Here is a 23,653-nt window from a genome sequence, read left to right as displayed (position 1 = left end):
ACATTTGTAGAGCTATTTTTGGAGTGAGAAGGATGTGTGGAGTGAGAAAAGTCGCACTGATCTTCTCTGGATGACTATACAATGGGTTTATCGTCAGTTAGTCAGCGTAGGGCTTTGGCTGTATCAAAAAAGAGGAGTGCGCACCTCTTCTACACAATTTGGTGAGGTACCATTGTCTTGGTGACCCAGTGACAATCGTTTTGTGGTCATGATACAAGATGAATCTTCTGACGAATCTGGATGGTCTGAACCTATCCGGACATTCTTGTCTAACCAACGATAAGCTTTCTTGGATGGTTCTATTTCAGTATCAAACAATGTCTTGCAACTTCTTGTATCTTCTAAAGGTTCGTCTGGACCATCTGATAGCCTGTTGAAAGGATCAGAGGCCTGCCTTTGATGGGAGTTGAAATTAAGGACGGACATATGTCGCTGCATCAACACATTCTTCTTTCCTTCGTAAGCCTTTGATTCTGATTTGCTCCGCTTGTGCTTTGTCTGATGGGTTTCTGAAGTGGTGGGTTCTTCTGTTGAGGTGTTAAACAAAGCACCGCCATTGCACCCAGCCAGTGCGTCGGGCTCACTAATTCCTCGGATTGTTCGGCCAGACTCTACAGAATTACTACTACAAGGCGCAGAGGGTACTTGACTAGATCCTCGTTGGTCATTTGTGGTCGGTGCAGATGTATTTTTTGGAATGCGCTTCCGGAGTGGAAGATGTTTTTCATTGCCATCCATGTGGATGTGTTCGGATTTATAATGTGTAGGTGGAATTTTAAAGGAATCATTCATGGGAAAGGTATCACTGTCCTGTGGGGGAGTCAACTGCCCTTTCTCTACTATTCCATTCGCCCCTGAATGAGGTAGGACGGTGGATTTCAAGGCCTGTTTATTGCAATCCCTGAATAGTCTCATTGGATCATCACCATGAGGAGGGGTAGATGTGGAGGAGAAGTGTTGCATAGATGAGTTGTATTAAAGCTGATTTTTTTATGCCTATATGTATTTTATGTATTTTATGTATTTTATGTACACACACACACACATGTATACATGTACATATATATTCTTAAATAATATATATATATATATATAAGGTGTATAAATAGAGAGATGAAATAGATAAAGTATACAAAGTAGATATTTATATATTCAAGTGTACAAAAGTCTAGATATCTGGTTTGTGTCTGTAGAGGAGGTCTATGTCAGTATTACAAAAGGTAGAGTTCGTCTTATGGTAAGCTCGATTGCAAACGAAGAAAAGGGCATGAAATCGCGTTCTTTTTTTTTCTTTCTATGCAAGTTATCACACAGCCCATTTTCATTTTCCGATGGCCAATTTTGCACAGTGATGTCGGAAATTATATATATATTTTTCTTTCTATATATATATATATTATTTTATTTTATTTTTGCGAAATCCCTGGACTGATTTTGACCGACTTGACTTAATTATATGCAAAAATATACTTACATATACGTACATAAACCAACAAGATCTCTTCTGCTTCTGCTTAATACTTTATTTATTTTTGGTTCTTTGTACAATACACAATATATATCTTCTTTTTTGTTGTTGCCGTTGTTATTATTGTTATTACTTTTATTACAAAGTCTTGACCTTGCCACGGAAATCCTCTAGGGACTTATAACCCTTGGCTACCATGATATCCTCCAACTCCTTCTTCACACGGCTGAAGAGCTTGGGGCCCTCCTCTTTCAGCTGAGTACCGATTTGGACAGCGCTAGCACCAGCAAGAACATGCAAAAATGCTTCCTTTCCTGAAGTAACACCACCGACACCAATGATCTTTTTGTTGGGGCAACGACGGTAGAAGGCATTGACATTTGCAAGTGCAGTGTTGAGAACCATCAGGCCACCAAGACCACCGAAACCATCCTTGGGTTTGATAAGTGCAGTCTCAGTCTCAAAGTCAATAGCAAGTCCATTACCGACAGAGTTGATGCAGGTCAGGTAAGCAAGGTTGTCAAACTTGTTAAAGATTGCAGCAGCGGTGTCAAAGTGAGCAATGTCAAAGTAGGGCGGGAGCTTGATACCAAAAGGCTTCTTGATGATGGGTGCCAATACGTTTAATGCACTCTCCATGGCTTCCATATCGTAACCGAGCTGGGGTTTTCCGGGAACATTTGGGCAGGAGAAGTTGATCTCGAGAACGCAGGGAAGGTTGGCAGCAACGAATCCCTCGACCATCTTCTTGTTGTCGGCAACAGATAGACCAGACAAAGAGACAAACAAAGGTTTGGGGTTGCTGTAGTCGTATTTCTTGGCATAGGCGAGGTAGTACTCATAACCTTCGTTGGGAAGACCCATGGAGTTGATGCTGCTCTGAATTGCAGGCAAGGGGACATAACGCGGAGAAGGGTTTCCCTCGCGCATCTCGTATGTGGCCGACTTGGTAATCAATGAGCCAGAGTCACTTTCCAAAAGCTGCTTGAGCTCGTGCTCGTGTTGACAGCACACACCAGAGGCATTGAAGAAAAGGTTGGGCAAATGGAGTCCGGCGATGTTGGTGGAGAGATTGGCCATGATGAAATGAGCAGAGAAGTTTACCTGTCAATAGTGTATACCTTGTACAACAAAACAAAAAACAAAAACAAAAATAAAAAAATAATAAAATAATAATTGCCCAGTCACCCTTTCCCTTCTCATTTCCCCCCGCTTGACTGGTACAGCTGTTTCTTTCCGTGTGTGTGTGTGTGTGTATGTGTGTGTATGTGTGTGTATTTTCCCTTTTAAACGTTCGGACTCAATTCATTTGATTTTATTATGAATATTATTTGAGCGTATATGATGTTAAATAAGCAACCCTTAAAAAGGAAGCTAAATCCGAAGCTAACAAATAGAGGTAGAGACCATAGTTTTACTATAGAGCTGCAAGGTATATGAACTATATTTATCTACAACCCCAGGTAAGATTATTAACTGCGGTGCTTATGAAATGGGATGATTTCTTATTCCTTGACAGAAATAAATTTCATAAAAAATGAAAACAAGCATTTATTTGTGTAACCCTGATTGCAGTGACACATTTCAAGATGATCTTGTCAGACAAAATCGATTTATGTCGGACATTGTATTATCGCTCAAAAAGATCAATGGGTTCCAGCCTCTTGGTCTCTTTGCCTCTTAGTCTCCATAGTAGCCTTGGTCTCTATAGTAACAAATGAGCTTAAGGATAATACTATTGCTAATCTCGTTAATACTACTACTTGTTATTATGATGAAGATGATGATAATAATTTATTTATTAGTACTATTATTGTTTTGTACTGATTTTCATATAGAAGAAGTTTAGATATTATCATCTTGTCTATCAAATATATGTCCCAAAAACTGCTTGTGCACAATTATATGCACGTGTGTGTGTGTGTATTTATATTTTGTTTGAGGCATTATATATGGAATTAATATCATTACTTAATGTGCCATCAATATTGAATATATATATATATATATATCATATTATATTATATTATATTCTTTTAAAACGCTGAGCAGGATTTTCTAACTAAAAGTCTCGAGAATATATATGTATATATTATAGTAATTTATCACAAAATTGAAATGTAAATTAGGTTCCTCATCTTTGCTTAGCCATGAATAAAAGCCAGCATATACTATAACTAGCAGAAAAAAAAAAGGGAATCCAAGATTTTCTTGATTCAGAATACAATATATACCCTCCTTTTCTATTTCTTTTTTTGTACTGCTATTCCAAACTTTTGAAAGATGACCGTTACACTAATGCGCACGTCCCTTTGCTGATAAAAGAATAATAATACCAAAATGAGCTTTATTCTACAGACAATGTATATATTTTCTTTTTCTTGAGAAGGGTTTTACTAGTCAACTTGGATCTGCTTATAAGGAAAAAGAAATATGAGTATATAATAAATAGGAATATATAATCAAGAATTCAATCTTGGCTTTTTTGTGTTTTGTGTTTTGTTTTAGGGTTTGTCTGTGGATAAACCACTTGCTCTAATAAAGAAATTGTTTTACTAGTATTTAATATTGTGGGTTATTACGCTATCTACACGTTACCTTTTTCTTTTTCTTTTTTTTTTTTTTTGGATGATTATGTAAGTATACAAGGATATAAGCCCTCTTACAATCATATACATATACACACATATGTATATATACAAAGAAGAAGTATGTCATATATTGGACAAATTATTTTTAAAGTGTGCGGGAATACATTTGTTATTATTAGTATTACTCTCGCAAAGGTTAGCTCTATTTCTATCTATCAGATTGCTTATTAATACACCAATATTAGCCAGGTTGACAATGATGCTTATTCATGCGTATTATAAGCTTGTACTCTTGAGCAAAATACATAGTTTTTTCTTATTGGCGGATAAGTGTTCAATACAATAGACAGCGACATCAATATTCTTGATTTTTTGTTTTCGTTTTGAGTACAACCTAAATGTGCTGCGACATACACTCGAGTGTAATAGGTCATTAGACGGTCACAGATTTTTTTGATTTTTTGATTTTTTTTATGCATTATCAAAATATTCTTTTCTTTGTAAAACCACTAAAAACTCTTAAACAAATAAAACAAAAGCACAAAATGACTCCACCAACTTCTAGCATCACAAAACCCAAAAGACAAGAGCTAGATGCGTTCATTAGGGGCCGAATTATAGGTCAATGGGAGAAGGACGCTACATATGAAGAAATCTCTAAAGCCCTTGACACGTCTAGGAAGGGAACCAAAGGTTACAAAGAGAACACAATCTGCGATGGTGCGCTCATTTCGTAGTGAGCCATTCGTGTCAATTGCGGCTCAGCATCAGAGATTAGTCGATGTGGGAATCTCCATCTGCATGACTACATTCCGTAAGAACATGGAACTTCTTGGCTTTAGTTCTCACTCAGCAGCTCGCAAGCCAGGGTTGACCGAGAAACAGAAGGAAAACAGGCTGAAATGGTGCCTTGACAAAGTGAATTGGACTGTTGAGCAGTGGAAGTCAGTTGTCTGGTCAGACGAGTTCAGATTCATGGTAGGTGGCAATGATGGAAGAGTCAGAGTCATCAGAAAGACTGGCGAGAGGTTTGACAAGAACCATATTGTCCAAACATACAAGTTTGGTAAGGGTTCCGTCATGATTTGGGGTTGTTTCTGGGGTGGGGGTCTTGGCCCCTTGGTAACATTGAAAGGAAACATCGATCAAGACAAGTACATAGACTGTTTGGCTCAGTACTTTCTTCCCTGGTACGAGGAACTGTCCAGGGATAATAACAAACAGTTTTTGTTCCAAGAGGATGGTGCACCATGCCACACGGGCGCTTATGCCACATGGTATAAAAAAGAGAGGTGTCTAATAGATAGCTTTAATTTTTGGCCTGCCCAGAGCCCAGATCTTAATCCTATCGAGCATATTTGGGCTCATCTTGCGAGGAAACTTCGCAAGAATAGAGCACAAGTAACCAATGTGGAAGAACTTGAAGCGGTAATCCACAAGACATGGTTGAAGATACCACTTCAAGTTCTGGAAACTTTGGTAGCCAGCATGCCAGATAGGCTTAAAGAAGTAATCGAGAGAGGGGGTGACACAACTCATTACTAGAGCTCATACATTTTCTCTTAAATATATATATAATAAACTATGTTTTCTCTAAGTTTTGCTTTATTCTAAGCACATTTTATTATCAACATTATTGAAAAGAAAATATCGTCCATAATATGCTTGAAAAATAATTTTGAAAATTAGAAGACCGTCCAATGACCTATTACACTCGAGTGTATATGTGTCTGCTAAAACAAAATGTGTAAATATACTGTGTATTGTATATGATTGGATTGAATTGTACTGGATTATTAGCTTTATTCTTGTTATTATTATTTTAATTGATATATTGGACGACTGGAACAGTCTTGTTTTTCATTTATATCAAGTAGAGTAAACGAATTTCCGGTAAATCCACATCAAAGTAGTAATATATCAAAAATAATTTTAAAAAATCTTTTGAGTTCATTGTTATCAAGTCATTCTATCTTACTATTATTATCGTTCTTATTATTCTTATTATTGGATAAGGGATAAAGATGATGACAATAAAAGGAAATATTTCTCACCCGGTTGAACAAAGTATTGATTTTGATTCTTTATAGTTGAATACACACACACACACACACACATGCACAAATAAATATATACTTTTTCTTATCGGTGTTATTGGTACTGGACCTCAAGAGATACTTACATTAGATGAGCAATAAAACCCGATATGTTTTGGTCTTTATGTCCTTTTGTCCTTTTGTCCTATTGGTGTTTGAAGACGCACTATTTCTATTTTCGCTCTACTCATTTCCGTTATATATATTGGTTTGTTTGTACAATTTCCTTGTAGTTTTTGTGTATCTGTTTATTTTATATACAAGTATAGATTTATTCTTCTTCTAAATATATTAAGCTTTTTATCTCAAATAAGATAAAATATAAAATAATGGTGAGTTAAAGATACGTAGCTTTGTACTCAATTATTATTATTGTTATTATTATTAACAATCAAGGGAACTAAACACCTACACAAAAATGATAAAAAATTTCCGGCAATAATTTAGATAAATGATAATATTGCTTATTGTTTAAAATGAAGGAAAAAATTACTCTAATATGTATATTTAAAGAGTGGGTTGTAATTAGGTTCGGATAGTAATTTCTTGCAACATTGTATTTTAAATGGCCTGCTCTTTCTACAGTTTGAAGATTGTGTATCAGACTTATTTTTATTAATATTATTATTATTATTTACAGTTTGCCTAAAAGTAAATCACACCTACTAAATATATCAGTGTTGTACTTCCTCTAACAATTAAAAGAAAGTAATAACACTATACAAAGTTCTAAAAATAAATAATTAAAAAAAAAGAAGTGTCGCAGCAAATAATGGCTCAGGCTGGTATGAATCTATTGCTTCGCTCTAAAAGTACCTTTTTTTTTTAAGAAAGAAAGAAGTAATGGTAAGTATTGATCTGATTTCAAGGTATCATGATTTAATAGAAACAAAAAAGCATGAGTTTGAAGAACAGCATTTAATTGATAACAAAAAGGTATTTTGTTGATATCCAAAGTATTATAGTAACAACCAAAACAGTAGTAAGAAGAAGAGGGTATCCTATATAAGAATCCCAAATGCGTATAGCCAATAATCTTTATATTAATTAGAATAACATATGTATATATATATATATACAAATAAAATTAAAATTAAAAACTTATTACTCGAAACCCCCGTTATTTTCTTTAGATTCAATACTTTTCTTTTAACAACCAATGATCTGTAAAACAGAAAAAAGAACAAGACGGTTAAAATAAGCAACAATGTGTCAAAGAAATGACCACCCCATTTTTATTTTCTGTTCTTATTCTTTTTTTTTTATTGCTTCTTCTCTTTTATGTTCTTCAACAATGCATGTAATTTGGCAGGGATTTATACTCCAGAATACTTGCTTGATACACGACGCATTTTACTACAATCTTATAATCCGATTCATTGATTGTTTATAAGTACAATGATGCTGACGCAATCATGTACATGTTTTTTTTTGAATTATACATTGTACATTTCTTAGACCAATTTGAGATTTCCATTCAAGGCGCTGAATTAGATTAGGCCCAAGCCATTTGAACCTTTGAGCCATTACGTAAAATAAAGACTATAATACTACTTATCTATTTATTCAAGTAACAATCGGACATGCTCAACATTATAACCAATGAAGCATTCATTCAATCAATTCACAAAAACTAAAAATGAAAAGAAATGAATTGACGATTGATGGAGCTGGTCTACACTAAATCTCCAGCAATAACAAAGTGATAGTGATGACAATAGTGATAATAGACCTAATGCTGCTATCATTACGGTTGATGTATTTATCTGGTCATTGATTATTACTATTATTCTCTTTCGTTTTCACTATTGATAAAAACGAAACAAATGTAGATACTGTACATATATTACATTTATCTATCTGTTTATTTAACAGTAGTATCAAATACACAAAGTCTTTACTTGTCTGTAATGTCCTTGTGTACAATTGAGACTTTCCAGGTAGCTTAATAAGCTATATATTTCCTATGATCTTATTAATTAATTTAAATTTCTTAAAAAAAAATTAAAAAGATCATTTCAGTTTCAAACTAATAATTATTTTGAAACCAAAACGATTCTCATCGGTATATTGTTGCCGAAATATTAGCAAAAAAAAAAATCTTTTTTTTAAAAAAAAAAAAAAAAACGCACGGTTCTCCAAAGATGATTTTCTGAAAGTCTTGAATAATTTATACTCTCATACTCTCAAATGATCAATTGCCTATTCTATTCTGTGTTTTTTTCTTTGTTTTTTTTTTTTTACTATAACATTGTTATATATTTATATCAATTCATGCTGCTTTATTCGTTATTGGAAGAAGTACAATACCAGAAATATCTATTCAAACAAGTGTTGAGAAAATACTTATGATTTGATTTTTTTTTCCGTGAAGTGTACAAAATTATATGAGTTTTTTTTTTTGGAGTAACATTTCCTATAAAACAAAACACAAAACACAAAAAAAAAATTGTTAGCAAAACTCACAGCCAACCATCAAATCTATCCTGAGATTCAATCCCACGTTGATACTCTAATTTTTTTTTTGTATTTTTTTTTTGTGTTCACAGTGTAACTTTATAATTTTTTTTGTTACTCTTCTTTCTTTGTTTCTATTAGCCTTTCCATCATCTTCTTATTTTTACTCTTCTTAGGGGCTTCTCAAGCACCCGCCAAGGTCCTAAATGTTGGCGGTGATTTCCATATACGGATTGGCGAGAGCTTCTTAAATTAGTAACCTTCGCCAACAAAATTGGCTAAATTCGGAAATCTTCGCTAATATTTGGATTTCAACGCCAACTTTTAGGTCTTTGGCGAGTGCTTGAGAAGGCCCTTAGTCTTCCTACACCTATTACTATTCTTGTAATTGAATGACAGAAATATAACACAAGCCTTGATCTTTTCTCTCGTTTTCTTTTCTTTTTATTAATAGACAAACGCTACACCAACTTTGTGTTCATTTTCCTATTATATCCATTTCTTATTATTATTATTATTTGCTCAGCAGGCAAATGAGATGATAATGAGAATAGCAAATAACTAAAAGAAAGAAAAAACGGGGTGGTAATAGGCTTTGATTTATGTATTCAATTGTTTGTTTTTTCTTTTCTTTTTCTAAATATGAGGGAAAAATGTCATTTAATGTAACACGTTTAATGGCTTTTATATAATTTATTAGGTTTATGTTTTTAGTACATGTCTATTTTGCCAATTATTTGTACTGCGCAAACCTATCAAGTATACTATTATTATTTTATATAAACGGAATTATCAAGAAAAATTGGTGTCTTTCACGTTTCAAAAATTAAAAAAGAAACAAGTCATTCAACGGAATTAGCATGAATTATAAGTATTAAAAAAAATAAGTAAAGTAAGAAGCAGAAGAAGAAAAACAAGTGTTTACTTTAAAAAATATATAATTTCCAGGTTCCAGACAATTGAAGCAAAATAATAGTATCAGCACCAGTATAATTATTAGGACTAGTACTAGTACTAGTAAAAGAAATAGGATCAGTATCTGCAACTGCAACTGCAACTGTAACAATATGAATAGCAGCATGATTAATACACTTTTACCTAGACTACATTTACAGAGTGTCCATAATATAATATGATAGTACTATTATTTTAGATAGACAGAGGGACAAAGAAAGTATTATGAAGACTTTGTACTGTGTTTTGGCCGAGTTCGCGGACTGGTAGACTGATTTGGCAAGCCATTTAGAATATAGACATGTTCCCCAAAGTATAAAAAAAGAAATAAAAAGCTAAAAAAAGGGTACCCATTTCTAGTTGGAGACAAACAAAGGAAGAACAGAAAAGTAAAGTGAAAAAAAACAGTACAGTGCAGTACAATATAGTACAATACATTGAAGCAAGATAAAAGAAAACAGTTAAGTGACTGGGCTTGGCAATGAGACCCATTAACTGGGTTCTCTTGATTGGATTAGACTAGTGTACAGAAACTAAATAATTCAGTTAATTGACTGACTGGCTGGCTGGCTGTTTGGTTGATTGGTTGATTGGTTATCTATTTTCCGTTATTTCTTTATTTATTTTTTTATTGCTCCAAATAATAATATCAATATTAATAGTAGTAGCAATATCAAAAATGATGGCGATAATAATCATGGGAATGGAATGTGGACTGTGGGGCTGAAATCGGATTTAACCGACATATTGGGTGCCTGGATATTCGGTATTCCCATATATATATATGTGTGTGTAATAGATACGTATATATTATTTACAAGGATGTTTCAAAAAGGTGCACAAATACTTTCAATATCTGATACTGGTCCGTGTGAGTTGACTGGATCAGTCAAGTCCCTGCTCTCGGACAGGATTTCAGACAGCAAGATTATTGAACTGCCTTGAACAATTGTGAGATTAGGGTGAATGATGAGCACAACAAGAAACCATATTAAGATATTACTTGTACTAACTGGTATTGTTTATATGTATATGTATATGTATATGTATATAGACATATAGAGACAAAGAGAGCGAAAGAAAAAGAGAAAGTGTTTTAGCGTGGAATAACCAGAAATAAGATGCTGTACCAGGGAATTGACTTACTATTACAGATGAGAAAATCTGATATAAATTTGTGTGAGATTGGTGACTGCCCCATTAGACCATCACAGTAGAGTGCAATGTGAGCTGCAGAGGAAATGAATAGTGCAAATGTCAAGAGGATATTGAGTTGCTTGAAAAAATGTATTATTATTTTTTTAGATAATTCATTAATGGATAAATTACTTGGTTCATTAATACATTGGCTGGCTTTGTATAGATTTGTTCAAAGTAAAAGTAGTATTATTATAGAATACCTGAAAGTGGCGAACGACATATTCAATTGGACCCAAGTTTTCCAAAGAAGTACTGTTCCGTAAAAGATTTTCGAATCTGAGGTGAGAATTGAGTCCTACAAAGGCTAATACCATGATTTCTAGAAATGTTGTTTCAATTAGATATATAAATAAAAGATCGTATGTTGTCGGGAACGGAAGTAGATTACCAATGCCGTAGATTAGATTCGGGATAGATTCTCTCCACATGTAATCTGAAGATATCTGGGAAAGAAACCACTGTAGCATGGGAAAGACAATAAGGTTGGAGATTGCCCTGTAAATGGTTTTTATTAAGTTAATAGTAGTTAGTAGCTAGCAGTAGTCATAAAATAAAGACCAAGAATAAGACATAATTATATGGCAATTATGAGTCACAATTCACGGAATCCTTTTTTACAGGTCTGGATATTTTAGATAATTCGTTCAAAATAAAATAAAATTACCAGATCATGTAGAATAGATTCTCGGTATTTTTCATAAAATTGAATCTAATCAGTGACTTTGATAGGTAGTCCCAGTAGCATTGTAAGAGTATGATTGCGCACCTAAAAAGATGGTTAAAGTCTTAGTCCGAATCTGTATAGTATGTGCGTGTGTATATGGAATACTTCTTTCTCTCTCTCTCTCTCTGTGTGTGTGTACAAATATAAAACACACACACACACAGAGAGAGAGAAGTATGGATATATACAAAATAAAAAGAACCTAACATTTGCGTGGATAAAACAACTGATGAACCATAGTCTAAAAATAATCAAATACACATTTGGTTTGTTTGAATAGATATAAAATATATAAAGTGTATAAAGCCAAATAAAGAATGATTTGGATTGAAAAATTTATTCTTCTTACATGTCGGTGTAACTAGCATCTGGTTTGAAGGTGTCCATAAATGTTCTGGTTTTGAGATTATTGTGCCAGATGAGCCGAAAAGTCCTTCTTGGTACTTGATCTTGCACGATGTTGTGTCTACAAAGGATATCCTTTTTTCTACTTAGTCACACAAGAAGGAAATAGAACGAAATGAAGAAGAATAAGAATAAGACACATTGGCCTCTTTCTATAACTATAACTATATATATATATAAATCTTCGGGTGTACCGATTGCCAATTGGATTGGGATCATCAGGAAAACCAATAGACTAATCATGTTCTTCACCTCCGCCAGTTTGACTCTTTTCGAAAAGTAGTATGAGAAGTAGTTCATTGTCAAAAGACGGTAGAGATACCAAACGTAGAGATATCCCATCATTACGACCCTCTCTTATTATCGTTATCATTATCATTATCATTATATTTTTATTCCCAAAAACAATACATGAATTCAATTCAATTCAATTCACTTTTTTAGTTTCTTGTTTTTCCTATATATGTTTTTTTTCGGGTACGTACGCAAGAAGCTAAAATCGCTTAAATGGGTCATTCTACAGGGTCTTGAGAAGAAAGAACGAGATTGATATTCAAAAAAGAAGAGGGCGGACTAGTTTTATTCTTTCCTTTTTTTTTCTGTTAAGGAGACAACTAAGGAGAGCCTGGGTTTTGCCAAAATAAGGAGAAGTTGCAGAACTGTTGGACAATATATTTTGTCTTTTTTTCTTCTTCTACAAAAATTATCACATGTTGAAGCATATTCTTCCTTCCTTCCTTTCTTTCTCTCTTTCTATCTATATGTGTATCTGTGTATCTGTGTATATATTATATTTAATATTTACATAATTGGTATTTTACACAAGACACAAATTAAAAATATCGAAGAAGAAAAAATAATAATACAAAAGAGATGTCGGCATTGACCAATTGACAGTTGTATTTGATTTCTATTGTAGTCATTGTGTATTTATAAGCATTCACACATACAAGCTTGGGACTTTTGGTGGATTCGGATAACCAAAAGTCTAACGAGTAATATGAATAATGAATTGCATTTAATACAGTTCATAACAGAAAGCTATTAAATTATTGATAGTATTACTGTTTAAAGACAATATATTTGTATGTATTTGTATAAATTTTGTGGGCAGAATGATAGTATTAAAAGTTAAAAGAAAAAATTACGATTATAAATGCGTGTTTTTTTTTGTTCGGTTTATTTGTTTTCTAGGCCATAGAATATATATATAAAAGAGAGAAAGAAATGGAGATAATCATAAATTTGAATAATTACACATTTTTTCTTCCTATTTAAATATAATGGTAATAATAATATTGAACAAATCCTGTGCCTCTATTGCCGAAATTACTGAGTTAATCCGTATCACTTGTACAAATATGTAAATACATATATTATTATTTTTGCAAAGGTAAATTTTGCACGAGTAATAACTTCTTACCAATTAGATAACTATCCTGGATAACCGACGGGATTCTCGAGATAAAAAGCACTACATGTGCTTCTAAACTATTTATCCTATTTGTTTGGGTCAATTGATGTTACAATTGGCTTCTAGCAAAAACACACATATACATATCTATACACATATCTATACACCACATACTTATATACACACTGCACACTACACAGTAGAATTGATTGATTTTGATTCTGATTTTGATTAAATATATATTCTAGTTTAGATGTGTATATATAAATAAATATATATATTTGAATGAGTTTCTGTAACCGAGTTTCTGGAACCAAAATTATATTGTTGTGTATATTTGTGTGTGTGTGCTTTTTTTTGATCGGTTGTCAAGGTACAAAAAAATAGGCGCAAATACAATGAAACTTTTCAACTCAATTTTTTTTATTAGTATTATGATGAGTCCTTAATTGAATATGATAGGGTTTTGTGTATCGAATTTCTGGATAGATTTATGATGATGAATATGAATATGATTATAATTGTATATATATGTGTGAATCTGTGTATATATAAAAATAATATTCTCTATTTGGTTTCAAGTGTCACTGATATTGCTCCAAAATAATTACCAAAAACAAGTCTTTATATATATATATATAATATAGATTTTAATTTATATATATAAACATAAATACATAAATATATAGAATATATATATATATATATATATATCTCAATCTCTGATAAGATAAAATATAATATAATGATAATAAGGAAATATAAGGACGACTCTGATTGGATAAGCGTATTCCTATTCCTTGGAACCAAAATAAGAATACAATAAAAATATAAAAAAAACCTAAAAAAAAATATCGTTGTAAAATATCGTTCTCTAACTTGCACATGTCTATTCGCTTTATTTATTTATTCACTTATTCATTCTATTGTTAATACATATATATAAAGTTACGAGAATCTTCTTTATTTGGCAAGAGAAGAAAAAAGAAAAAATACCCTCTGTACTTAAAGACGTCACTTACTTGGCCTGGTAACAAAAATCCTTTCTATTCAACCATTTTATTTTATTTTATTTTCTCTTATTCTTATTCTTATTTCTTCAAACACTCTTTTTTATTTTATTTTATTTTATTTTATTTTTTATTATATTATATTATATTTATGAATCAATAGTAGCTATTCATAAACTTCAACCATATACCCTGCAGATCTGTCAATCCAACGTTCACTGGCCCTGCAATATATATACATATATACACATCTATATATCTACATTATACATTATACATAAATACATACATTTTTATATACACACACAAATATATAAATATACATAAATATAATAACCATATCACTTTCATAAAGAGCTCATAACAATTCATTACAAATCATTTCAATTATATCGAATACAATATATCAATCCCTCTCTTTTCATTTTCATTTTCATTTTCATTTTCATTTTCATTTTCATTTTATTTTTATTTTATTTTTATTTTTATTTTACATTTTCATTTTATTTTTATTTTTATTTTACATTTTTTTTTACACTTTTATTTTTTTTTAATTTTTTAGCTTTTATATATATTCACCATAGCAACAATATTATCATAATTATCAACCGTTACTACTACTTCCTTATTTGTTGCCATGGATATCATCGAACTTATTCACAGCGAAAAGTCCAGTGCAAAACTACGCTATCCATGCGATTGGCCAGGTTGCGAGAAATCCTTTGGTAACGACGATCAGCTACCACAAATTCGATATAAAAGACTAACGATATATATATATATATGTTTTCTTATAACTGTAGCTCGCCCATCTGATATTGTCCGTCATCACCGCACCCATACAAATGACAGGTATGAAAAATACAGATAGATATAATATCAATTTATTCTTTTTTGTTGAATACATATAATTTTATGTACCACTTTTCTTTTATTGTGGGGGAGAAGAAGCAAAATCAAAATCAAAATCAAAATCAAAGAAAAAAAAAGATATATATATATATATGTGTGTGTGTGTGTATATCCAAAGGCAGACGTTTTGGCTGATAGTGAATAATGAATAATGATCTCTGTTTTATTTCTTCAAAATCAATATTTATTTATATATTATTATTAAAATTTTAACTATTATTTAGGCCCTTTGCTTGCAACGTCCAGTCTTGCGAAAAGCGGTTTATACAGGTACAAAGCTATAACCCAAAAAGAGACAAAAAGAAGAAAAAGAAGAAAAGGAAAAAGGAAAAGAAAAAAAAAGCAAAAAAGCAAATTCATTTCTTTTATATTGTGTTGTATTGTATTGTATTATATTATACTAGATGGCTTTGCTCAGCAAATAGTTTAATATAATACAGTAGCAAAATAACCTACAATAAAAAAATAGATTTAAGGATAATTAAATAGATAACTAATTATTGTTTATTAGAGATCTGCCCTTACTGTTCATCTACGGACACACTCCGGGGAACGCCCGCACGCGTGTGAATTCGATGGCTGCGAGAAACGGTTTAGTGACAGCAGTGCCTTGGCACGTCATAGGCAAGTCTCATAAACAGACACATAAATAGACATATATATATATATGTACTTGTGTACTTGTGTACACAAAAACACAAAAGAAACCATAACAACAACAAATATATATAAAGAACTGGCGGAATTATATACATATATTTTGGGTTCACAGCACTGTATTACCCAATATATATAACTAATAGTAATAATCAATTCTGGCCCCGGGAGTGTCATATATTATATATAAATTGTTACTTTATCTTTGCTAATATATATATATATATATATATATACAATCATTATTATTACGATTTTAATTACTATAGGCGAATACACACTGGTAACCGCCCGTACAAGTGTCAAACAAAACATTGCGAAAAAAGGTTAGTAACCAGAAAATATTTATATATCATAATCATAATCATAACCATAACCATAATTATAATTATAATTATAATCCTAATAATTATATTGTTATTATCTCTGCCTCTATTTTATTTTTGTTTTTGTTTTAGCTACACCAAAAAGCGTTTCTTGGCCCGTCATATCAGAACCACACATGGACCCAAAGGATACTTTCAGGCCCTGCCAGAAAACTACAACAAAGGCCAATTAATTAAGCGCAAGCCTTCAATTATTCCAGAGGAACAGCCTCAATATCAATACCTTCTATCGCCTCCTTCTAGTCAATGCAGCACTACGATCTCTCCTCAAAACTCGCCTACTTTTTCGCTATCTCCCTTGTCTCAGCCATCTCATGGGCCGCCTTCCTCCGAGTCACTATCTCAATACCTTTTTCATTAACTTTCTCTCTTTTTTATTCTTTCTTTTTATCTTTTCTCTCTCTTTTCTCTTACGTATGTGATCGTTAAGCTTCCGCGGATATGCTATTTCTTTTTATTCTCTCTCTCTATATATTTCTTTAGTAACATTACCATCACCATCACCATTGCTATCGCTATCATTATCATCATTATCGTTTCTTCTACTATTTCTTTTTATACTTCTTCTACTACTTCTTCGCCTTCTTTATTACCTTCTTTTATGAACCCGACTAACAAACAGTAAGAATATGCACAAACACACACACACCAAGCTCACACCAAAAACAAACATACAAACAAACAAATATTATGAAAATTAATCACAAAATATGCCAATTTATTTCTATTTTACCTTTATCTCACACAAACACACGTCTATGTATTTGATTATTCTGTTGCTATTTTTTTAAGAAAAATTATCATTTTACTATTATATTATATTATATTATATTATATTATAATAAAATAAAAAGTGCTTTATCTTTGAACTATGATCACGTAGGTTGTACATGTGCCTCTAGTTTACAACAATATCACTTTCCTATTTAAATTTTGTACACCAAATTAAAGACAATGCCGATCGTGCGAGCTCTACAAATATAAGAAAGGCCCTTTGACTTGGAGTCCATTGACCATAAAAATCTAAATAAATAAATATAGAAAGAAACTTGAGCACAGCTTACTATTATATACTTTTATATTTTTTCACATATTTACCCACAAATAGAGAGAGAGAGAGAGAAAGTGTGTGTGTGTATGTGAAATGTATAGTATTTTAGAAATAATTAATATAAATTTTGTATTTTTGTACTTTAAATATACAAAAAAAAAATCATAAAAATGTATCGTAAAAATACAAAGCAGAAATAAAAAATAACAAGTTCAAGGGAATTGAACTCCTTAAGGATATCCAAAACAACAATAATTAATAACAAACACACAAAAATATCATGTGTAGAATCATCCAATATTCTTGAATATTGCGCAGTATATTATATTATATACTTTATATATATATATATACATTTTTGTGTGTGTGTGTAGAATGTGTAGGTGTGTAGGTATATAGGTATGTAGTTAAATATTTAAATCCTAGACTTCATACACCAAATACATTTACTTTCCTTTTTCTTAATAACAATAGTAGCCAAAAAATAAGCATTAATGCTGTGTTATATTGATAGTACTTCTTTGGATAACAAATTCTAATACCTCTTGCGCACAGATACGGATATTTGGTTTTGTGTTATCAATATAGTTAATATAGTGTATTGTAGCTTACTAATATAAAAAAAACATGCGTTTCGGTTATATACAAGTAGCTGTATCAGTATCTGTAGGAGCAAAGGGATCGATATCGATTTTTTTTTTGAGAAAATAAAATGGCCGAAAAGTATACTCCATAGCCTTGGGCTAAGAACCATCGGTTTTGGCTAGACCACCTTTCAGTTGTAATCGGATACTGATTCACTTTATATTTATTTATCATAGAGATTTATTTCAGGGACACCAATAATACCTGCCAGGTGCGGACAAAAGGATGTGAATCGGTAACCGCTTATTTGTGAATCGATGAACAATTCGATCCAATCCATTTCAATACAATACAGTTCTATTATATTCATTTATATTATTTTGTTTTTTCGGGTCTTTATTTCCTGTTGTTATCATTGTATGAATCAATAGATTGCATTATTGTCTACTGTCAACCAGTAGATAGGTAGACTGTTAGGCAAGTACTACATCTTTGAGCTGCTTTCCAACTTAAACTGTATCGGTGTACGGACCGGCAGGTATCTCTTATTCTATAATTTTATATATACTTTTTTTTTTTAAAAAAAAGGACCAAGGGTGATTTCAGCTCAGACATCAGCAGCTCGTTCTTCTTATAGTACATTAAAGGCTTCTTCTTTATTGTATTCTTTTCTTTTACTAATGTACTGAGCTTGAGGCTTGAAGATGCTTCCTTTTTTTTACCACACACACAAGTACACAATAGTTTCACACCAACTTTTTGCGACAAAATATTTATATATTTATATCTCCGACACTCAATACATTCTCTTTTACATATTAAATTATACTCCGATATAAAGAGAGCCAATGACTCCCTTACCAAACGCAGTTCGAATGCTACTAGAAGAAGAAGAAAAGGCTGCACAAAAAGCATACAAAAAAAATGTAATAAAATGTAGTATTCTTCGGACACAGACACATCATTCCGTCTGACAAAGTGCCTGTAGCAAGATACAAAGCAAGTTAGAGATATTGATTAAGCTTTTGTGGTTGCTGTTATTGATGTTGTTGTTGCAAGGGGGGGGGGGGGGGGGGGGGGCGGTTTGTTTTGTTTTGTTTTGTTTTGTTTTATCATCATCATCATCGAAAGTAGTTCATTAGTAAGACTATATCTGTTCCACAATAACTAGTATTCACACCCTGTTGCCCTGTTTTATCTAAATTTCCTACATATTTTCTTTTTTTTTAAAAAAAAAAATGCAGATTTAGTATTTTATACTGATACATGATTAATAACCATTGGCTATGGATGTCAAGTTCAGTCAATACTATATTGATATATTGCTATCGTTTTCAAATACTCGATCTGAAATCCATTCTCGTAAAGGATGTGTTGAATTCCCTGAATCTGATAGACTTTCATAAGTCAAGATAGAGGTATCATTGCAGTGTGTACAAAGAATTTTTTTCTGGGAAGAGGGGTGAAATAATTGCCATGTTCGTTGTAAAAGCGAGTATATGATGATGATATATACATATGCCACTTCACTCTAGCTTGCGTAATATTGAATACAGGTAACATAGTATTTTTTCTTCTTACAGAAAAAATATTCCCCAAATATAATATTACTTATAGAAAGGAGCGGTACACTTCTCCCTTCTCGTCCCATCCCATTTCATCCCATCCAATTTTATCTCGTTCTAGCTTTGCCATCTCTGTTGTCTTCTGACTTTATAACTTCCGCGATTTTCTGGAAGAGATATATCGAGTGAAAATGAGGTCATCTTGATTGTCGTATAGGCCTATGCTTGTTTGTTTAACTTTGTCATCTAATGAAGGTTTAGTGCTTTCTGGAAGATGCTTAACCTTATCACCAAATTTGGTGTCAAGGTCAATAGTTCTCTCTTGCTCTCTCTCTAGCCACAAATTATATACATGGTCCTCCTGTCCTTCTGGGAGAACCTCAGGCTCGAGATGTAAGCCGGTCCTTGTCTAATAAGAAAAATAAAAAAAATGGGTTATTATACTTGCTTTGTTTTATCACCGATTAGAATATTGATTTCTCAAGCGTACCTGAAGCGTGTATTAAAAAAAGGGGGGAGCATTTTTTAGCTTGGAAAATACTCTAATTTTAAGCAAGATGGAGCTCGTACAGTACTACGGTTTTTTTCTTTTCTTTGTAAAAAAAAAAGAAACAACATAGATATGCTACCACTAAAGGTGTTTCATAGTGATAAAAGTAATTCTTGATAATGCGCTTGTTAATGATGAAATCTGCCTTGTAGATTAGAATCATCAATTATAGTCTTTCAGCTGTTTCTTCATTAACGCATAAAAGAAAGACCATGAGTTTGTTCCCAGAGTGATAGTTACAATGATTCAAAGTATATTAAGGAATTGAATCTAAATCCAATTCTACAGCTGATGAAATGTAGATGCCCAAAGACTTTCCTTCTTTGATTTTACTTTCAAAAGAAACATCTGTAGCAATTACATTTCAGACAATATAAAAGTAGACGTAATTGTCAATATTTAAAGTCAGAATAGCCTTGCGTAACTGAAATTTGAATTGTTTATTTATTTATTTATATACTTTTTATTAAATCATCAATGTGGCTTAATCTTTATTTATTTCTACATGTATATAAATTTGAAATGTAATAGGTAAAGGTGGTTTAAATACAGAGGTCTAAATGAAAAATAATGAACAAAAATAGAAAATCAATAGCTTATTACTATACTCGACTGGCATTTTAGAGAGTTATGTAGGAGGTGCACATAAATATCGGGTTGCTTTATTATAATGCTTGAATGTGGGACAATCTGTTATAAGATATATATATATATAAGAAAGATGAAGGATTAAAGGGTGGAATGTGATTTTACTTGAAGTTTCTTGCCCTTTTTTTAATTAGGTGAAGCAGTAATGCATTGTACAAAAAGCAAAACCTTAGAGATGTTTGGCAATAGTAACACCAAAGAAGAAGTACCTTTTTTCTATAATTTATGATACTTTTTTTTTGTGGGGGATGCAAGTCTCAAAACAGTGACTTGCGTAGTTTTGAAAAAATTGTGAATGCAGCATTTTCTGCAAATGATGATAAATGATACATGACCAAAATGTAGCCACGGTAGCTGTAGCAGCATTAGTATCAGTAACGGGGGGGCTACAGCAACAGTAGTGGAGATAGCAGCGGTACTTATGGTAGTGGCTGCAAAAAATTATTACTTTGTATAGATACACCAAGAAAGTTAAACCTGAAGTTAAAAGTCCGGAAATACTTCTTGACACCAATTGTTTAAATTTTCTTGTAAGCACTTTACAATATCTACACAGCGAAAAAACCTTTTAAAGAGAAAGAAATAGAGTTGCACATGCATATGTTTATGAACAAGCTATCGACTAGTAATGTATATATGTTTGGATTGCACAGATCAGGTTTGCTCATTGCTGAAATGGAGTAACGTATAAACAAATGTATAATTCTTTGCTGTATGGTAGCATAAAAAAATAAAGAAAAAACCAAACAAACAGAAAGAGCAACAGCACAATCAACAACAAAAATATATTCTTTAAAATAAATATGAAAGCTTTATCTAGAGGATACTTGTAACACTTGCAATAGGTCATTGATGAAGATTTCAAAAAAGATGCCAGTTTGACAGACTCATTTAGGAGAACAGAGCATTCTTCAAAGTACTGCTCGGCTTCCAAGTTTGAGCGGGCCATTGAACGTATTGTGATTTCTTTTCAACATTTAGCATTCAATCCCTGAAATCGGCATTCTTTTTCCAAAACGGATAAATTTTACTAGCTGCACTGTAGTAAGATAAATAGGAAGGTTAGACCAAGAAAACTTGTTGGACGTCTTGCTAAACTAAATAGTCACACGAGTACCAAAAACCCAAGAAATAATTTTAAAAAAAAAGTATATTTAAAGTCTCGCAGGATTTCAATGCATGTACTATGAAATGTTACCAGATAAGGATACTTTGAACTACCATTTCCAAAAACGATAATGCGACAACACACAAGGTGGTCGTGTCAAGAGAATAGACATCTATTAAACTATCAAAGTATCAAACCAACGGACAAAAAAAACTGGGTACAGCCTTGGACATTTGCAAAAAAGGAAAAGTACTTGTGCATACATAGTAGATTAAATAGTTTTCAATACATTAATAGTAATTATTTCACAATAAATAGGAAACCTATATATGTATGTATGCATGGTTGGCCTAAGCTTCATGACGATTCTGTTCCAGATCTATTAATTTTTAGTATAAATAACAAGGAAAGGCGTAAAGAGGTTTGATTTCAACTTGTGCTTTTGGGATTAGATCCAAAATCCATTTTCGGTGGGTTTATTTTTATTTTTAACCTTACTTACAACAAGATCACCAGGCTCACACATACATATACACATACACATACACATATCATCCGATCATCCGATCATTCGATCATTATATTATTAGATAGTTAGCAATCATTTAGCCTGTTCTTGGGCAAGATGGGTCTTGAGAAGTTCAAGAGATCTGTATCGGTGGGAGATGGTATTCTTGATCTCTTTGGAAAGTTCAGCGTATCTATTAAACACACACATACACACACACATAAAGTGTTAATTAATTATACTGTGTGCACATTCGCGATTTTAAGCATAAAATGAAACTAACGTTTGATCGAACCCATCTGGTTGAAAAATAGCGTCCCACCCGAATTTGCCAGATCCACGAGGTGGCACAATTTTTCCCTATTAAACAAAAAATATGTATTGAGTATCCTGTTTTGACATTTTTCTTTCTTTCTAAATAAATAAATAAATAACCAACAATAACACAAATAAAATAGAGTCAGCAATGATGATTACATTGGTTTTTCCTTCAAATATAATGGGCTCGTGCCCAGGACCCTTGCAAAATCCAATAGTACAGAGTGCATAGGCCGACTTATCTTCAAAGCCTTCAAGCATCTTATTCAAGCCATCGTGTCCAAGAGCATCAAAGAACCATTTACTACAAAATCAATGTTAGTCGAATGACATCATTTATTCCCATTATATATATATGTATACATGTACACAAATAAATGAGAATAGTCTTAAAACATACATGTATGGTCCAGGAAGACCTTTCATTGCATTGAAGCACAAGCTTGTATCTTCAGTAATACAAGGTCCATTGAGCTAATAAGGTTGAATCGAATACATCATAAATAACACCAGAAATAAATAAAGATGTATAATGTATATTAGAAATATCAACAAATTATAATTTACAATTTCTGCTGCCATCTTGCATTTCTCCTTGGCAATATCCTGTGACGTCCCTTGAAGTTCGGGCACTAGGGAGTGAATAATGATTAGACTTTATATAATTAGATATACGTATGTTAACAGCAATAAAAATAAAGGCTATTTATTAGTCTATTTTTATACCAGATAAATGTCTTGCTATATTAATATTAATTTCTCATGGCTGTCTATCAAGACAATGTATACATACAATCAACCTTGTGCGAAACTACATTCACAGTATCAGCCAGAATGGCCTGGACTTCAATGAGCTTGTTTTTGTTTCCAGAAACAAATACTAGAAATAAAGATAAAGAAAGACAAATGACATATATATTGGGTTTCGGTTTTTGAATCAGTTGGATCCATCATAATCAGCACATTCAATAGCATGCTTATAATTTTACCTAAATTACGCAATTCCTTTGCTGCCATTATATAATGTCGATTATGAAAAACCTTAA

General features: G+C 32.2%; 5 protein-coding genes across 5 annotated transcripts; 1 reads left to right on the top strand and 4 right to left on the bottom strand.

The window, feature by feature from the left end:
* Positions 1–1,501: 1,501 nt before the first annotated feature.
* PHYBLDRAFT_177367 (hypothetical protein) lies at positions 1,502–2,548 on the bottom strand (the record flags this gene model as incomplete). Its single annotated transcript, XM_018437878.1, has 1 exon — positions 1,502–2,548. The coding sequence occupies one exon, from the start codon at positions 2,546–2,548 to the stop codon at positions 1,607–1,609; it is 942 nt and encodes a 313-aa protein (XP_018292820.1). The 3' UTR covers positions 1,502–1,606.
* A 7,845-nt stretch (positions 2,549–10,393) lies between these two features.
* Positions 10,394–12,240, bottom strand: PHYBLDRAFT_61173 (hypothetical protein; the record flags this gene model as incomplete). The annotated part of the gene is made up of 9 exons (XM_018440766.1): positions 10,394–10,578; positions 10,713–10,842; positions 10,896–10,919; positions 10,967–11,085; positions 11,155–11,261; positions 11,431–11,532; positions 11,698–11,731; positions 11,840–11,956; positions 12,090–12,240. 9 exons carry the CDS (start codon positions 12,238–12,240, stop codon positions 10,394–10,396), a joined length of 969 nt encoding a protein of 322 aa, XP_018292819.1.
* A 2,716-nt stretch (positions 12,241–14,956) lies between these two features.
* On the top strand, positions 14,957–16,635 carry PHYBLDRAFT_144139 (C2H2-type zinc finger transcription factor; the record flags this gene model as incomplete). The annotated part of the gene is made up of 6 exons (XM_018431148.1): positions 14,957–15,044; positions 15,123–15,171; positions 15,456–15,501; positions 15,743–15,848; positions 16,158–16,218; positions 16,347–16,635. The coding sequence occupies 6 exons, from the start codon at positions 14,957–14,959 to the stop codon at positions 16,633–16,635; spliced, it is 639 nt and encodes a 212-aa protein (XP_018292818.1).
* Positions 16,636–18,394: 1,759 nt separating this feature from the next.
* PHYBLDRAFT_167122 (hypothetical protein) lies at positions 18,395–20,188 on the bottom strand (the record flags this gene model as incomplete). Its single annotated transcript, XM_018435567.1, has 4 exons — positions 18,395–18,460; positions 18,772–18,810; positions 19,714–19,884; positions 20,105–20,188. The coding sequence occupies 4 exons, from the start codon at positions 20,186–20,188 to the stop codon at positions 18,395–18,397; spliced, it is 360 nt and encodes a 119-aa protein (XP_018292817.1).
* A 2,041-nt stretch (positions 20,189–22,229) lies between these two features.
* PHYBLDRAFT_74489 (hypothetical protein) lies at positions 22,230–23,636 on the bottom strand. The gene is made up of 7 exons (XM_018443021.1): positions 23,597–23,636; positions 23,401–23,487; positions 23,175–23,239; positions 23,008–23,081; positions 22,767–22,911; positions 22,573–22,649; positions 22,230–22,482 (listed from the first exon to the last, which is right to left on the bottom strand). The coding sequence occupies exons 1-7, from the start codon at positions 23,622–23,624 to the stop codon at positions 22,383–22,385; spliced, it is 576 nt and encodes a 191-aa protein (XP_018292816.1). The 5' UTR covers positions 23,625–23,636; the 3' UTR covers positions 22,230–22,382.
* Positions 23,637–23,653: the final 17 nt, after the last annotated feature.

Source organism: Phycomyces blakesleeanus (assembly GCF_001638985.1).
Source record: "Phycomyces blakesleeanus NRRL 1555(-) unplaced genomic scaffold PHYBLscaffold_8, whole genome shotgun sequence".
NCBI lineage: Eukaryota > Fungi > Mucoromycota > Mucoromycetes > Mucorales > Phycomycetaceae > Phycomyces > Phycomyces blakesleeanus.
This window is presented reverse-complemented; position numbering and strand designations above follow the sequence as displayed.

Coding starts and splice junctions, on each gene's coding strand:
- PHYBLDRAFT_74489 (XM_018443021.1), bottom strand. CDS start 23,624: ATGGCAGCAAAGGAATTGCGTAATTTAG. Junction 23,488..23,596: donor AAAGGAATTGCGTAATTTAG/GTAAAATTATAA, acceptor CTTTATTTCTAG/TATTTGTTTCTGGAAACAAA. Junction 22,483..22,572: donor CCAGATGGGTTCGATCAAAC/GTTAGTTTCATT, acceptor TGTGTTTAATAG/ATACGCTGAACTTTCCAAAG.